This window comes from Myotis myotis, unplaced genomic scaffold, assembly GCF_014108235.1.
Source record: "Myotis myotis isolate mMyoMyo1 unplaced genomic scaffold, mMyoMyo1.p scaffold_m19_p_2, whole genome shotgun sequence".
Taxonomy (NCBI): domain Eukaryota; kingdom Metazoa; phylum Chordata; class Mammalia; order Chiroptera; family Vespertilionidae; genus Myotis; species Myotis myotis.
The window spans coordinates 217329006-217345910 of record NW_023416324.1 but is presented as its reverse complement, the minus strand read 5'-3'; the positions used below and the strand labels follow the sequence as shown (position 1 = coordinate 217345910).

The window sequence follows — 16905 nt, the reverse complement described above, 5'->3', positions numbered from 1 at the left end:
ACGGCAGGTCCTCCTCTCGGGACACACGCTGTGTTTAGGGGTGAACGTGTCGTAAGGTCTTTCTCGTGGGGAACAAACTGCTGTTCGCCGTCCCAGTTGCTGCAGCTGTTTTCACAGCGAGAACCACAGAGACGAGGCGGCGAGGCCGTGACAGCCCGGAGCCCGGAGGGAGGGCGTGCGGGACCTCCTGGTCCTCGGTCACAGCTTCCCCCAGGTTCCCATATTCCTAAAGGAAGAGGCAGCCTGCCCAGCGGGGCCCCTGCTTACAGCGCCGGCCTCGGACTGAAGGGTCCCGGGTTCGGTTCTGGTCAAGGGCATGTTCCTTGATTCTAGGCTCAAGGCCCAGTCGGGGCCGCACAGGAGGCGGCCGATCGGTGATCCTCTCTCATCAATGTTTCCATCTTTCTATCCCCCTCCCTTCCTCTCTCTCCAAAAAATAAATAAAAACATTAAAAAACAAAGAATAAGGCAAACCTGCAGCTGTGAAATCACACAGGCCTCCCGTGTCCACCCCAGCGCCGGGAACGCAGCCGGAACCGCACCGTCGGTTGGAGGTGCCGGGGAGCAGGGAGCCGGTTAGTCACACACTCACAGGGAGCTTCCGAAATGCCAGCGGCCACTGTGGGGCCCTGGCCTGGGCCACCTGCCCATCTGCTCTCGGGCACGACCAGGAGAGAGGCTGATTTGCATGAACACGGGGATCCTGGGAAAAAGGACCCGTACCTTCCAGGGCGTTTGAAATTTCCCCGGAAAATACAAAACCAAACAAACAGAGAAATAAATGAAATTTCCCAGGATCCCCCTTAAGTAACAACAGCATTGCTGTGTGCACTGCCGTGCTGTGTGCATTGCTGTGCTGTGTGCATTACCGTGCTGTGTGCATTGCCCTGCTGTGTGCATTGCCGTGCTGTGTGCATTACTGTGCTGTGTGCATTGCCGTGCACTGTGCATAGACGTGCTGTGTGCATTGCCCTGCTGTGTGCATTGCCGTGCTGTGTGCATTGCCCTGCTGTGTGCATTACCGTGCTGTGTGCATTGCCGTGCTGTGTGCATTACCGTGCTGTGTGCATTGCCGTGCTGTGTGCATTGCCGTGCTGTGTGCCTTGCTGTGCTGTGTGCATTGCCGTGCTTTGTGCATTGCCCTGCTGTGTGCATTGCCATGCTGTGTGCATTGCCGTGCTGTGTGCATTGCCGTGCACTGTGCATTGCTGTGCTGTGTGCATTGCTGTGCTGTGTGCATTGCCGTGGTGTGTATTGACGTGCTGTGTGCATTGCCGTGCTGTGTGCATTGCCGTGCTGTGTGCATTGCCATGCTGTGTGCATTGCCCTGCTGTGTGCATTGCCATGTTGTGTGCATTGCCTTGCACTGTGCATTGCAGTGCTGTGTGCATTGCCGTGCTGTGTGCATTGCAGTGCTGTGTGCATTGCCGTGGTGTGCATTGCCGTGCTGTGTGCATTGCCGTGCACTGTGCATTGCTGTGCTGTGTGCATTGCTGTGCTGTGTGCATTGCCGTGGTGTGTATTGACGTGCTGTGTGCATTGCCGTGCTGTGTGCATTGCCGTGCTGTGTGCATTGCCATGCTGTGTGCATTGCCTGCTGTGTGCATTGCCATGTTGTGTGCATTGCCGTGCTGTGTGCATTGCCCTGCTGTGTGCATTGCCGTGCTGTGTGCATTGCCCTGCTGTATGCATTGCCCTGCTGTGTGCATTGCCCTGCTGTGTGCATTGCCGTGCTGTGTGCATTGCAGTGCTGTGTGCATTGCCGTGCTGTGTGCATTGCCCTGCTGTGTGCATTGCCATGCTGTGTGCATTGCCGTGCTGTGTGCATTGCCCTGCTGTGTGCATTGCTGTGCTGTGTGCATTGCCGTGCTGTGTGCATTGCCGTGCTGTGTGCATTGCTGTGCTGTGTGCATTACCGTGCTGTGTGCATTGCCGTGCTGTGTGCATTGCCGTGCTCTGTGCATTGCCCTGCTGTGTGCATTGCCGTGCTGTGTGCATTGCCGTGCTGTGTGCATTGCTGTGCTGTGTGCATTGCTGTGCTGTGTGCATTGCCGTGGTGTGTATTGACGTGCTGTGTGCATTGCCGTGCTGTGTGCATTGCTGTGCTGTGTGCATTGCCGTGCTTTGTGCATTGCCCTGCTGTGTGCATTGCCATGCTGTGTGCATTGCCGTGCTGTGTGCATTGCCCTGCTGTGTGCATTGCTGTGCTGTGTGCATTGCTGTGCTGTGTGCATTGCTGTGGTGTGTATTGACGTGCTGTGTTCATTGCCGTGCTGTGTGCATTGCAGTGCTGTGTGCATTGCCGTGCTGTGTGCATTGCCGTGCACTGTGCATTGCTGTGCTGTGTGCATTACCGTGCTGTGTGCATTGCAGTGCTGTGTGCATTGCCGTGCTGTGTGCATTGCCCTGCTGTGTTCATTGCCCTGCTGTGTGCATTGCCGTGCTGTGTGCATTACCGTGCTGTGTGCATTGCCGTGCACTGTGCATTGCTGTGCTGTGTGCATTACCGTGCTGTGTGCATTGCCGTGCTGTGTGCATTGCCCTGCTGTGTGCATTGCCCTGCTGTGTGCATTACCGTGCTGTGTGCATTGCTGTGCTGTGTGCATTGCCGTGCTGTGTGCATTGCCGTGGTGTGTATTGACGTGCTGTGTGCATTGCCGTGCTGTGTGCATTGCCCTGCTGTGTGCATTGCCATGCTGTGTGCATTGCCGTGCTGTGTGCATTGCCCTGCTGTGTGCATTGCTGTGCTGTGTGCATTGCTGTGCTGTGTGCATTGCCGTGGTGTGTATTGACGTGCTGTGTTCATTGCCGTGCTGTGTGCATTGCAGTGCTGTGTGCATTGCCGTGCTGTGTGCATTGCCGTGCACTGTGCATTGCTGTGCTGTGTGCATTGCTGTGCTGTGTGCATTGCCGTGCTGTGTGCATTGCCGTGCTGTGTGCATTGCCCTGCTGTATGCATTGCCCTGCTGTGTGCATTGCTGTGCTGTGTGCATTGCTGTGCTGCGTGCTGTGTGCATTGCTGTGCTGTGTGCATTGCTGTGCTGTGTGCATTGCCCTGCTGTGTGCATTGCTGTGCTGTGTGCATTGCTGTGCTGTGTGCATTGCCCTGCTGTGTGCATTGCCCTGCTGTGTGCATTGCTGTGCTGTGTGCATTGCTGTGCTGTGTGCATTGCTGTGCTGTGTGCATTACCCTGCTCTGTGCATTGCTGTGCTGCGTGCTTTGTGCCGCGTGCCTTCACGGCTCGGTGCACCAGGCACAGGCTCCCGAGGAGGCCGGGCGGCTGCTGTTTTGCAGGAGGAGAGTGAGGTTAACGGGTTGGGGGACCCTGAGCATGAGTCACAGGTACCGGGAATAGGGAGGTACCTCAAGGACCCCTCCAGACGGCGCCTCTGGGCACCCGGCTGGAGAGATCGGCTCCTGGGGCGGCAGCTGGTCCAGGCCGGACGGGGAGAGTGGCAGTTAGTGAGCGCGGGTTTGAGAGAAAAGGGCCAGGTTTCCCCGAGTCTAACCCGGGTCCCGGTCATTAGGCCTCAGCTGTGGGCCCCCGGCCCCCACGCCGGGACCCCGACACCACACACGCATCAGGCTCCTCGTCCTGGGGACCTCGAAGCAGGCGAGGAGGCCTTTCCCAATCGGGGAGCTATGTTCTCAGGCCTCACCGCATCGACAGGAAATGGATGGTGGTGAGTGCGTCACCCCGGAAACAGCACGTGTGAGCGCAGACCCTCACACACGTAGAAAGCGCATCACAGGAGGTGAGACTCCCCACAGGAAAGGGCCCGTGTTCCCCAGGACGCAGAGGGGAGGCCCTGTGCCCGGCACGCGGCCTGAAGGGGTTTCTCAGCTGAATTCTGAAACACAGGTCTGGCCAGGAGACATGGTGCCTGAAGGGAAGGACGCCCTGAGGGCGGGGGAGGTGCGTTGTAAATTACCAGCTCCTTGGCGCTGGGAGCCTGGGCTCCTCATCCCAGCCACTCAGGGGTGAGAAGGGGTAGAAGTGCTGGGCTCCGCACCAGGTTTAAGGGCGCGGTGGGCGAGGGGTGGTGGGAGAGGAGTGGTGGGTGGAAGGGACAGGGAGTGGGGTGCTGGGAGGAAGGGACAGGGAGTGGGGTGCTGGGAGGAAGGGACGGGGAGTGGGGTGTTGGGAGGAAGGGATGGGGAGTGGGGTGCTGGGAGGAATGGATGGGGAGTGGGGTGCTGGGAGGAAGGGATGGGGAGTGGGGTGCTGGGAGGAAGGGATGGGGAGTAGGGTGCTGGGAGGAAGGGATGGGGAGTGGGGTGCTGGGTGGAAGGGACGGGGAGTGGGGTGCTGGGAGGAAGGGACATGAGGATGAAACACTGTTATCAGGTCAGAGTTGAACTCTGTGTCGTCCTGAACTCCCCCTGCATTGCTTAGGGAATGGGGTCCCGGCCCAGGCCTGACTGTGGGGTATATGAAGCGACGTCTGTAATATTCTGACTAGATAACTTATATATCAAAAAGGTGGTATTTCTTTTTAGAAATCCTTTTAAAAAATTAATGATGAAAAAATCACTCCCCCACAGATGCTGGATTGGCTGGCTGGAGCATCCCCCCGTCAGAGCACCCCCTCCCCACCCCCGTCAGAGCACCCCCTCCCCACCCCCGTCAGAGCACCCCCTCTCCCCCAACCAGTCAGAGCACCCCGCTCCCCACCCCCGTCAGAGCACCCCCTCCCCACCCCCGTCAGAGCACCGCCTCCCCACCCCCCGTCAGAGCACCCCCTCCCCACCGCCTGCTGAGCGAGGCCAGAGGCCCAGGGGCGGGTCCCTGTCCATGGGGGGGGTCCCTGTCCACGGGGGGGTCTCTGTCCACGGGGGGCGGGGCTACCTGTGCCGTCCTCGTACACCACGGTCAGGGCCCGCCAGCCGTAGTGGAGGACCAGGTCCAGCACGGCCCTGCCGACGGCCGCTGGGTCGGGGTGCAGGTTGACGTGGAACGCGTCTCGGGCGTCCGCCGAGGGGGGCTTCCAGCGGGTCTGGATGTGCGGGACCTGCAGGGCATGGCAGATGGACTGCACGGCGCTGGCCGAGGGGCTGTGCGCGGGGCCGAAGAGCGCGGCCACACCCAGGGCCAGCTGATCGCAGGCTGCCCGCGGGGGGGGGGGGGGGGGGAGGGCAGAGAGAGAGAGAGAGAGAGAGAGAGAGAGCTGTGAATTCCTGTGAATCCCCCCCCCCCCCCCCAGCCTCCTCGCCACCTGCAGGCTCACGTCAGCCTCCAGAGTCCCAGACACTGAGCCCCGGGGATGGGAACGTCGGCCGGCCGGCGAGGAGCATCGCAGGCAGCTGACCCTGGCCTCGCGTCCCCACCCCTCATCAGGTGGAGTCTGTCTTTTTACAAAATATTTTTATTGATGTCAGAGAGGAAGGGAGAGGGAGAGAGAGAGAAACATCCATGATGAGAGAGAATCACGACCGGCTGCCTCCTGCGCGCCCCACACTGGGGATGGAGCCCACAACCCGGGCCTGTGCCCTGACTGGGAATCGAACCCTGACCTCCTGGTTCACAGGTCGATGCTCAACCACTGAGCCACACTGGCTGGGCCTCAGGTGGAGTCTAAATCCCCGGCCTGGTTTCGGGGTCACCAGGAGCCCCCAGCGTGTCTATAGCCCTTCGCTGAGTGATGCCAGGTGAGTGACGCCAGGTGAGTGGGGTGTGTCGCCTGCCTGCGGCAGCGATGGTGTCAGCGTGGCCACAGGAGTCGGAAGACGTGCTGGGTGGCTGCAGGCGCTTTAGCTCCTACAGGAAACGGCCAGAGAGCACCCTATGGTGCTGACACCCTACTAATTACAGGATAACGAGTAGCAGCACCTATAGGGCGTTGGGAGACGCTGTGTCCACGACAGATATCAGAGGGCGGAGACTGTCAGGGCCCAGCTCCGTCACCCTCTCAGCTCCACACCAGCCAGTGTGCAGCCCAAAACCCAGTCGACGTGTGTTTAACAATTAATTTATGGTCCGGCCGGCGTGGCTCAGTGGCTGAGTGTGGACCTAGGAACCAGGAGGTCAGGGTTCGATTCCCGGTCAGGGCACAGGCCCAGGTTGTGGGCTCCATCCCCAGTGGGGGGCGTGCAGGAGCAGCTGATCCATGATTCCCTCTCATCATGGATGTCTCTCTCTGTCTCTCCCTTCCTCTCTGAAATCAATAAAAACATAATTTAAAAATGTGACCATGTCTCAGAGTCCCCTCTGGTATCAGCAGACCCCAAAACAGGCCCCACCCACCTCTTCCCGGGAGAGAAACCTCGCTGCCTGCCTAGGAATTAGGTTACTTTTTAGAAACTTTTCTGTCCGAAGGCAAAAGGGAATCGAACGAGCAGATGGTGGGGTTGTTCTCACGGCTTAACCTGTAATCATTTAATCCGATTCCTATTAATTCCTGTATTTGCGGTGGGTGTGGCTCTCCTTTCCACGCGGGGGCACCGGAGAGCACACCGACTTCTCTGACCCCAAGTTCTCCGCTGTATTTATTTGTTCGTTTTTCCCCTTATTTTTACCTTTTTTGTGGAGATTGAGATCTGACGGGGCACCAGTGGCTGGTGCACAACGTAACGACTCAGTGTCGGTCATCGTCCCATTTCCGTGACCGTGTGGAAAGGGGTTAAGGGAGCCGGGAAGGCGCTGGGTCAGCCCCGGGGTCTGCAACCCGTGAGACGGAGGCAAGGACGGGCCTGCCACTCGTCTCCTCTGCCTGCACCGCCCACGGTCACAGGATCTCGGCTTCGGGCCGAGAGGCAGGGCCAGCCCGACGTCTCCACTCACAGCCGAGCCGGTTCCTCCCGGGCGGGGGTGCGAGGGGCGAGCTGAGCGGAGGGACGCGCAGCCGGGCGCCTCCCTTAGGACGGGGACCCTGTACCCACAGGAACCCCGGCGGCCCCTCCGCACAGCGATGCCACGGGGGCACACGGAGGGACCGAGCAGACCCCTCGCCCCGGAGGCGTTTGGACGTGTGAACGCGGTACCTCTCTGCGAGGCGTCGAAGCTGTCGAAAGGGGCGATCCTCTGGATGTCGTAGGTGAGCGTGGCGCTGGGCATCAGGCTGCGGTTCCTGTTGACGCTGGCGACGGCGAACTTGAAGGCTAGTTCCTCCACGTTGGCCGGCTCGTTCTCCGCAGCTTCAAAAACGCCGCCTGCGGGGGAAAGGAGGTGCGTGAGCCCGTGTCCACGTGGATTTTAAACAAAGTTTTATTGCTTTCAGAGAGGAAGGGAGAGGGAGAGAGAAACATCAATGATGACAGAGAATCACGGATCGAGCCTGCAACCCGGGCCTGTGCCCTGACCGGGAATCCAACCCAGAATCCTTTGATCCGCAGGCCGACGCTCTACCCTCTGAGCAAACTGGCCATGTGTATTTTTCAAAGAGAAGAATATAAATGATTCAAACAAAAGGCGCAAAAGAATAAGCGCAGGCGGCTCAGGCCGGTCCCAGCCCCGGTGCTCACGCCGATCAGCAGGTGTGCCGGGCGGGCGCACAGGTCCACCGCCAGGCGGGTGCTCATGACTTCAAGTCCGCGGTTGGGCTGTGCAGCGCCTCCCGGACGGCAAACGTGGCCACGTGATTGGCCCCGTGGAACGTGATGGAGGCAGCGATTTCTGCATTTGCACCCGAATCTCGCTGTGGTCGCCTGAACACAACCTGAGCCGTCTCCTGAGAACCAAGCTCCTCACATTCGGAAGCAGACCTGCTAGATTCGGGGGGGCGGGGGTGTGTGTGTGCAGAGAGCAGAGGGGTCCAGTGAGCCCCCCGCGGAGGGTTTCAGAGTGGAAGCATCTCTTTTGTGGCTGGGGGCTCAGAATCCTGGGGTCTGAGGCGAACGCTTTCCAAAGGGCCGGTTCGAAGCACTGCCTGCGTTGGCTTGTTGTCTGGTTTTTGGAAACCTTCAGTCTTGCTCCAAAGCACCCAGTCTCCGTCGAAATCCGTTCCTCCACCGAGCAGGACACAGGAACTAGCCTCTCCCGCCTCAGACAGCTCAGAACCCGCCTGAACGGTGTTTTAAGTCCCACATTTCCAACCGGCTCGTTTTCCTGACGTGGAGACAGGTAATGAGGTAGTTACCATGGAAACGCCGTCCTGGTCCTCTCTGGGCTGCAGGAGGGGGGCGGGGTCTGAGGCTGGAGTCCAGCCTGTCGGGTCCCGTCTCCTCCACGAGGGGCTCCCACCTGGAACCCCTTGTTCTCGGCTCCTCAGTGGCCTGTGGGCCTGGAGCGAAGGCAGATGCTCCCGGAGCATTAAGTCACCCCAAACCCAGGTTCTCCCCCCGAACTGGGGCAATATTTCACGACGTGCTGACTTCTTCCTAAAGGACACGTGGGGCCCAGCCAGCCTGGCCCAGCGACAAAGTGTCCCGGGTCCGACTCCGGCCAAAGGCACGTCCCTCGGTTGCGGGCTCCTCCCCGGCCCAGGCCCTGGTCGGGCGTGTGCAGGAGGCAGCCAATCGATGTGCTTCTCACATCGATGTTCCTCTGTCTCCCCCTTCCCCCCCCCCCCCCGCCCCATCCCGCTCTCTCTAAAATCAATGGGAAACATCCTGGGGGAGGATTTAAAACAAAGAATGCGCTGTGGTTAGAAGGCTGTGTGCTCAGCGATGGTCCACGCGTGCTCAGCCCCCAGGAGATGGGCCCTGCCCAGGGGCTGGAACAGTGGGCGGAAGAGCAGGCAGCTCTGGTTCCCACGCAGAGGCCTGGGCAGGGGCTGCGGGGCCTCGCTGGGTGGGAGCCCCTCCTCCCGGGCGCACGTTTCCTCCGTGGGGCGTCCTCCGTATTTTCTCGAAGGTCATTTCAGGTGGAAATTTGGCGGCTGTTAGTTGGTTCCTGTCACACGGTTGGGTGAGGCGGCATCGAATTGGGTGAAATTCCCTTCAGACCTACAGGCCCTGGCACAGGTGCTACGACCATCACCGACGTTCGCCGAGGTCCACGGCCACCCCGAGGTCCTCCTCCCACGCTCAGCACCTGCGAGATGATGGGCGTCAGGTGGGGCTGAGCACAGCGAGCAGCCACAGCGAGGGGACCGTCCTCCTCGTCCCACATGGTTCACGGGAAACGCGGGGCGGCCACCTGTCGGGCGCGTGTGGGACTGTCGGGCCGAGCTCCCTGTCAGAAGCTGCATTTCAATGACCATGAAACCATCCAGACACACGGAATGAGTGGCGACGGCCTGTAAGGACGATGGCGCACGAAGGACGCCTCACAGCCCTCACAGCCGCCATTTCAGCATAAAACCCAGAAACCGGGGGCACAGCACGTGAGCACTTCAAGATGAAACGGCAGCGTCTGCAGCCGCCCGTGCAGCGCAGCTGGCGGCCTGTCTGATGCAGGCACGGCCGGCGGGTCCCTGATCCCGGGACTGGGCCCTACAGTCCTTTCCCGGAGGAATCCTGGGGCCGGTCCATTTCCATGGAGACGGGCCGCCCTCGGGGCCTGGTGTGGGGGGAAGGCGGTCATTATCAACCAACTCGGCCAGGACTGAATCAACCAAATCTTCAGTGTTTCCTTAGCTGATTTATAATCCATCTCCATCTTTTCCCCTGGGTGTTGGCTCTCATATATCCTAAGTCCTCTTTAATCCCAAGATGATAAGCATATTATCTGGTAGATATTTTCTTATAGTACTTTTGTGGGGTTTTTTTAACGTTAATTTTCCCAGTCCAAGGGGAGTGAACTCGGGGAGATTAGTAAAATAGGGGTCTTGTTCTACGTTCTCCAACCACTGTTGTTGACTAGTCTTTTACATGTGATATCACACTGATCTCACACTGAACCCCGCCCCCCCACCCCCCAGCAGTGCACGAGGGCCCTCTCTCCACGTCTCGCCAGCACTGTGTTTGACTTGTTGACGGCAGCCATGGGGCAGGGTGAGGGGGGGGGGTCCCTGTGACTTTAACGTCATCTCTGACAACTCGTGGTGTTGGGCACCTTCTCACGTGTCTCTTGGCCATTGTGTGTCCTCTTTGGAGACGTGTCCGTGCGGGTCCTCAGCCCGTTTCCCAGTTGGGTTGTTTGTCTTTGGTGCTGAGCGGTGCGAGGTCTTTGTCAGTGTTGGGTGTCATCACCGGGCTCCCCTCCCCATAATCCAAGGGCTGTTTCGCTGAGTGTACAGTCGTCACGTGGCTCAACATGCAGAAGACACCAAAGGGCGCACAGGGTGCTTCTGCTGTCTGGTCCCCTGCAGCCACGCCTGTGAGCCCACAGCGGGCCTGACCACCCTTCAAAAGGCAGACGACGGGGGTGATGTGCCTCTCACACCCCTTAACGCTGCACAAACTCCTCCCTGGGAAGCCACAGGGGCCCTGCAGCCAGTTCCCACGCAGGTGCAGTGACGTGGTCCCTGCCCCATCTGAGGGCTGTGGGCTCTGGCAGAAAACACGGGGCCGACACCCTTCACCAGCGTCTCCCGCGCGTGTGTGTGTGCGTGTGTGTGTGCATGTGTGCGCGTGTGCATGTGTGAAGCATGTTCCCGGGGAGGCGTTTCTCGGCCAAAGGGTCGTGCACTGTGTTGCTGACAGCGATCGGCACATCGTCCCCCGTGAAGGTCGCAGTAACGTTGATTTCCACTGAAAATGGACGAGCGTAGCCGCCCCCCGGCCTCCCACACGCAGGCCGTGTGAGGTGACAGCGAATCTTTCCTGGGTTACACTGAAATCCGTCCAGTAATTAAAGAGCAGGGTTTGTTTTTCACGCAAAGGTTGCTGAGTTATGAGAGATTCCCATTTAGGAAAACAGACAGAGGAAATCTCTCGGTATTTTTATGTCGATGTCGTTTGAGCGTCTGCTTGTTTGTGCTGCCGGCTTTTAGCACCAGGCTGGTGAACGTTACATAAAATGCCTGCTGTCCGTCGCCCCATGGATGCTTATCACACCTCGGAAAGGACGTCCCGAACCCCCTGAATGTGGAAGGTCCTGCGAGTTTCGACTCTCAGGCCGATCAGATGTAGATGCGGTTTAGGAAACCAGAACGTAGTGAAGATAAAAGTTACAAATCAAGGATCTTCTCAGATTCCCCGATTTCTATCTCAAATGGGACTTTGTAGCTCATAAGCAGAAGGAGAAGCTTCCGGCAGGAAAAAGGAGACAGACAGACGACAGCCAAGTCCGGACACACCTCCGGCCGAGGGTCCCAGCTCAGCTCGCGGCTCAGTCGTGTCATCCACGCGTCAGCAGCACAGGCCACACGCGGACGGCCGGGCAGTCCCAGCTCAGAGACGACTCCCACAGGCTCCTCGTGCGTTTCGAGGCCTGTGCTTGTGCCCTGGCCAGTTTGCTCAGTGGTTAGAGTGTCAGCCTGTGGAGCGAAGGGTTGCGGGTTCGATTCCCAGTCAAGGGCATGTGCCAGGTTCCCCAGCCTGGTCGGGAGCCTGAGGAGGCAGCCAGTCCATGTTTTTCTCTCCCCCCTCTTCCTTCCACTCTCCCTAGAAATCAATGGAAAAATCCCCTCGGGCGAGGATTTAAAAAAGCTGTGTGATTGTACTTTTTAAACTTTTTCCTAACAAGATACCAGAAGCACAATCCTTGTACAACCAGGGACTTGCCTAACTTCTTCTCCCGGAGAGGCTGGCGCATTAAAGAGCGTAGTATGAACTTCGAGGCTTTATTTTCACTTTTTAAAGGCACCCCATTCTGTGTTGTTTTATTTCGGTGCCTGGCAGAGGGCCCCTGGGGCTGCAGGTGCCGCCAGCCCCACCCAGTCGGACGGGAACCTTCCTACACCGAGGGCCTCCGGCCCACCGTCCGGGCGCGACCGCCCCTCTGGCCGTAACCCTGGCGCTTGTCCTGCGGCTTCTGTGACAAACGACCCCACACTTGGTGACTTCAAGGAACAAAATGCATCTCTCACAGTTTTAGAGCCAGGAATGCGAAAGCCAGGCATCGGCAGGACCGGGCTCCAGGCTCCCTCCTCCCTCCTCCCTCCTCCCTCCCTCCTCCTTCCTCACTGTCCCCTCCCTCCTTCCTCCCTGCCTCATCCTTCTTCCCTCCTCCCTTCTCCCTTTCCCTCCCTCCTTCCTCCCTCTTCCTTCTTCTCTGCCTCCCTCCTCCCTCCTCCCAACCTCCTCCCTGCCCCCTCCCTCCTCTCTCCCTCCTCCCTCCTGTGCCCCTCCCTCCTCCCTGCCCCCTCCTCCCTCCTCTCTCCCTCCTCCCTCCTGTGCCCCTCCCTCCTCCCTGCCCCCTCCTCCCTCCTCTCTCCCTCCTCCCTCCTCACTGCCCCCTCCCTCCTTCTTCCCTGTACCCTCCCTCCTCCCTCCTCTCTCCCTCCTCCCTGCCCCCTCCCTCCTCTCTCCCGTGCTCCCCCCTCCTCTGTGGCTCCCGTGTCCCTGGCTGGCGCCCACCTCACTGCAGTCCCTTCCTGGTCTTCACGTGAGCGTCTATGTCTCCTCGGTGTCTCCCATGCGGACAGGCTTTTGGTTCAGGGCCCATTGGGAAATTCAGGGCGAATCTCCTCTCGAGTCTTTAACTTAATGACGTCGGTAAAGGCTCCCCCCGGAGGAAGTTGCTCATCGGGGGTCAGGGTGTGGACATGTGTGGGGCCTACTGCACCCCGAGTCCGAGCTATCGCCACAGCTGCCCTTGGCCTGTTCTTCGACGTCTTATAAAACGAAGTCGCACCCACGAACCCTCATTGTCCGGATTCACTCTCTGTTCTGCCTTTTAAAGAGAGATCCACGCACGTCCCCTTCCCTGAGACCCGAACAGCCTAGGCCAGTGGTCGGCAAACTGGCCCCTTGAGTGTGGCTCTTCCACAAAATACCGCGTGCGGACACGCATGTACAGTGCGATTGAGACTTCGTGGCCCATGCGCAGAAGTCGGTTTTTGGCCTGGGCGAGTCTATTTTGAAGAAGTACTGTTGATATTTGGCTCTGTTGACTAACGAGTTTGCCGACCACGGGCCTAGACTGTCCACCTGACCGGAAACCCGCTCCCACGACTCCTGCCCGCCCGGCCTGCACGCAGCGCCCCCACAGCAAACCCTCCGTCTCACCCGGAAGGTGAGCCCGATCCCCGGCCCTGAGATTCATGCACAGAAATCCCCGGGCCCCGGGGTCAAAGTGCCTCCGGAGGAACGAGTGGGGGCAGAGCCTGGCTGTGGGGAACGGCGTCCTCACTCTCCAGACACGGGCGCATCTCAGGGCCCCAGGCCAGCGCTTTGCAGCCGCGCCGAACGCTAATGCCTGTTTCTTCCTCTTGAGCGAAGGGGCGAGGCCTCCCTGCCCTTTACATTTCACTTTCAAATCCGTATTCGTGACTCGCGTCTGGGCTCCGGCAGGCCCTTACAGACGGTCTTTTAAGCAGCCCAGGCGGGCTCACGGCCCAGCGGCTCGCCGACGGTCCTCACTGATCGCGGCCTCCAGGGGCGTGTGTCCACCAGCGGCTGCTCGCGGCCCAGCGGGTCGCCGACGGTCCTCACTGACCGCGGCCTCCAGGGGCGTGTGTCCACCAGCGGCTGCTCGCGGCCCAGCGGGTCGCCGACGGTCCTCACTGACCGCGGCCTTCAGGGGCGTGTGTCCACCAGCGGCTGCTCGCGGCCCAGCGGGTCGCCGACGGTCCTCATTGACCGCGGCCTCCAGGGGCGTGTGTCCACCAGCGGCTGCTCGCGGCCCTTCCCGCACACGGAGCCGGTTTGACGAGCTCTGGCCTTGGAGGCCCTCTTCTCCGAAGGTATGACTCACTCCGGGGTGACGTGGGGGTGCGAGGAGGGGGATTCATCCTGTGCAAATGCCGGCCAGTTTCCAAAGGATCCAGCCCGTGGCCAACGGAAGGTCCATGGCTTCTCGGGGAGTCAGTTCCTGTTTGTGTAACCGACTCTCCCTGACGCTCCTCTCGGCAGGCGTCGTCGCTTGTGGACGCGCAGGGTCAGCCGTGAGAAACGCCCGTGACACTGGATGGCCCCCCGTTGGGTTAGGGGCACGCGTCATGCGTCCTCACAACATAACTAGCACGCCTTCCTCTGGCGTCCAGTGCGTTCGGGGTTCGCGCCACACTCGCCGCGTTAGCCCACAGGCACCACCCCCCTCGCCGGTCCATCCAGAGCGCAGGTGTGTGTGTGTGTGTGTGTGTGTGTGTGTGTGTGTGTGTGTGTGTCAGGCGGAGGGTAGAGCTGCAGGGACTCGCGTCCGTTCTGTGGCTGGTGTCACGTAAATGTTCGCACACGACGTGGTGCTCAGGGGACTTCCAGGGCTGGAGCCCACGCCCAGGACTTCACCGCCTCTCCCTGCGGGGCCCTCGCTCTCGGAGGCGCCCGAGGGAAATCGCTTCTTTAACATCATTGATACGCCCAGCAGCTTCCCAGGGAGGCGTGTACCGGGCCGTGTGCACCCACCTGCTCACTCGTCCTCTTAACCTGGCAGCTCATCTGCCGCCTGAGAAACGCCTGTCGGTAACGACATGGCAGCAAGCACACGGGAGCAGTCCTGCCCTTTTGCGTGGTATGTGCAGTGAGCACTTACGTGTAGTGAGCGTTCACGTGTAGTGAGCATTCACGTGTAGTGAGCGTTCACGTGTAGTGAGTGTTTACGTGTAGTGAGCACTTACGTGTAGCGAGGGGCAGACAGCAGGCCAAGCCTCCGCGTGTGAGAGCCGTGGAGGGAGGGGAGCACGCGAGGTGCTGGGAGGTGGCTGTTGTTTGATGGTGTCACGTGGTCACAGGTGGAAAGGCCACACGTCAGGAGACACCTGTGGGCAATGAAGGGGGAAGCGGGGAGAGGGCGGGGAGGCTGTGGGCGTGGGTGAGAGGGTGCAGGTGAGAGGGTGCAGGTGAGAGGGTGCAGGTGAGAGGGCTGTGCTATGGGCTGTGTGTCAGGTTCTTGGCTGATCCCAGCTGTGCTCTATCGGCCACGACTGCCACCTGCCCGGCCCTCTGTGCCCCGTTTAGCACCCCGGCCCCGGCCCCTCTGGGTCCCGGCAACGCCGAGCTCGGTCCTGTTCGGATCGTCCTGTTAGCCGTCCCGACAGCAGACGGCTCTCCCGTCGTAGGTGGGCGGCTCCTCAGATCCCGCTCCTCACAAAGTCCTTCTGCTCCCACCTTGTGCAGACGGATCCGAGAGCCCCCTCCCCCAAGGGTCCTCTCCCGCCTTCTCCCCTTCGCTGACGGCTCTGAAGGCCGACGGGACCCGATGCTCCTGGCCCGGCGGGCACACGCCACCCACGGGGAGTGAGGGGTGAGCCCTCGTCCACGGCCTTCCGCCCTCACCCCGCTCCGTGTCTGCCCCCCATGGACCCATCCTCCTGTTTTTATGGGTTTTACGTCCTTTTAGTGAAGAAGACTGTGTGCTCACTCGGGATCCTGGCCCGAGCCGCGAAGACCAGTGGCTGCTGCTGAATTAAACAGGTTTGGAGCAAATTCCAGAACAACATCGAGTCCCTGCCAGGACCTCACAGATGGTGACGGCCGTCTCTCCTGTTACCGCTTCCAAGGGTGACGACGAGATGAGGTCAGTCAAGCACCGTCAGGGGCAAAGCTGCGAATTGCGGGATCCTGCCTTAAAGGCACAGCGTTGCCTTGTCCTCTGGTGAAAGCCCTTGGTGCTGCGGCCGCGGACTTGGGGCATCGAGCCGGCTCCCAGGTGTCCCCGTGGGGACGGCAGGTGCGTGCGGAGCGCGAGGAAAGGCAATTAGCATCGCTGCTGTTCCTGGCCCCTCCCCCCGGACCTCCCGGCCTGGCCGCTCAGCCACCTCTAGGGAGACAGGAGAGAACGGACCCGCCCAGGTGAGCACTCAGCCAGGTCCTCCCGGGGTCACTCAGGAGAAGCCACCGGGCAGCTGTGGACTCGGCTCCCTCTCGCGCCCCCTGGTGTCTGCCCGAGGGACTGCGGGGCTGAAGACCAGGCTGCCCAGCGGGCGACGTTCTACCTGCACACCTGGTGCATAGGCGCCAGCGGACACACACGCATGTCTAGTGGCAGGACGTCCTTCCAGACAAAACAGCGGGGGCCGAGGCAGAGGGGTTAGGGGCGATCAGGCAGGCAGGCAGGCGAGCAGTTAGGAGCCAGCAGTCCTGGATCGCGAGAGGGGTCCCAGATTGGAGAGGGTGCAGGCCGGGCTGAGGGACCCCCCCTCCCCGTGCATGAATTTCGTGCACCGGGCCTCTAGTTAGATTATATTGAAATGTCATAACTGAACACTGATCCAGGACCTTGTTGAAATGCATGCTTTCAGTTTGCTGTCCTGATGAGTGCTGCGTTCGCGTTGCTTCCCAAAGGCGATGCCTGGAAATGAAAGTGCCCGGCTCACCGGCAACAACAAGCTCCTCGACCCAGGGTAGCAGCTGCCACCTTACATCTCCGTTCATCTTCTTTTGCCAACAGTGTAGTCGCTTCTTACAACCCTGGCGAACCGAGGAGGGGAGTGATGGTGCGTTTATTTTACACGAAATAAACTACGTGCAACGCAATCACTTTAGGTTAAGATACACCGTTTCTTATTTACATTTGTGGTCAGTATCTTCCCCTCAGCCATGCAGACCTGAGCGGCTGCTCCAGCCTGTGACTGTGTTAGCAGGTGGCTGCGTCCTTTCACAATTCCTCCATATTTCACTCACTTTCCCTAAGCCCAGTCTCGCCTCCACCATCTCTGTGACACATCAGGATCACATTTATGGCCTAAATCTGATCACAGTTCTGCTGTTTTATTTCTTAAAATATGTTTTTATTGATTTCAGAGAGGAAGGGGAGGGAGAGAGACAGAAACATCAATGATGAGAGAATCATGGATCGCTGCCTCCTACACGCCCCCCACTGGGGCTCAGCCCCAAAGAGGTGGATGGAGACAGAGATTTCCCATGTAGGTTAGTCAGGTCCTGCACGGAACCAGAGCCAGTCAGATGGGTCTGGATATAGACTAGACCCAGAGAAGACTTTTTATAGGAATCGGATCCCATGGCTATGGAGGCGAGAG

General features: G+C 59.8%; 1 protein-coding gene across 1 annotated transcript in view; it reads right to left on the bottom strand.

Moving 5' to 3' along the window:
- GRIK1 (glutamate ionotropic receptor kainate type subunit 1) overlaps positions 1-16905 on the bottom strand; it is a 119971-nt gene that overhangs the window by 68834 nt on the left and 34232 nt on the right. Inside the window, exons 2-3 of the mRNA XM_036352717.1 lie at positions 6983-7150; positions 4851-5108 (exon numbers count right to left, since the gene is read on the bottom strand). Coding sequence (XP_036208610.1) covers positions 4851-5108; positions 6983-7150 — 426 coding nt within the window. The remainder of the gene's footprint in view (positions 1-4850; positions 5109-6982; positions 7151-16905) is intronic.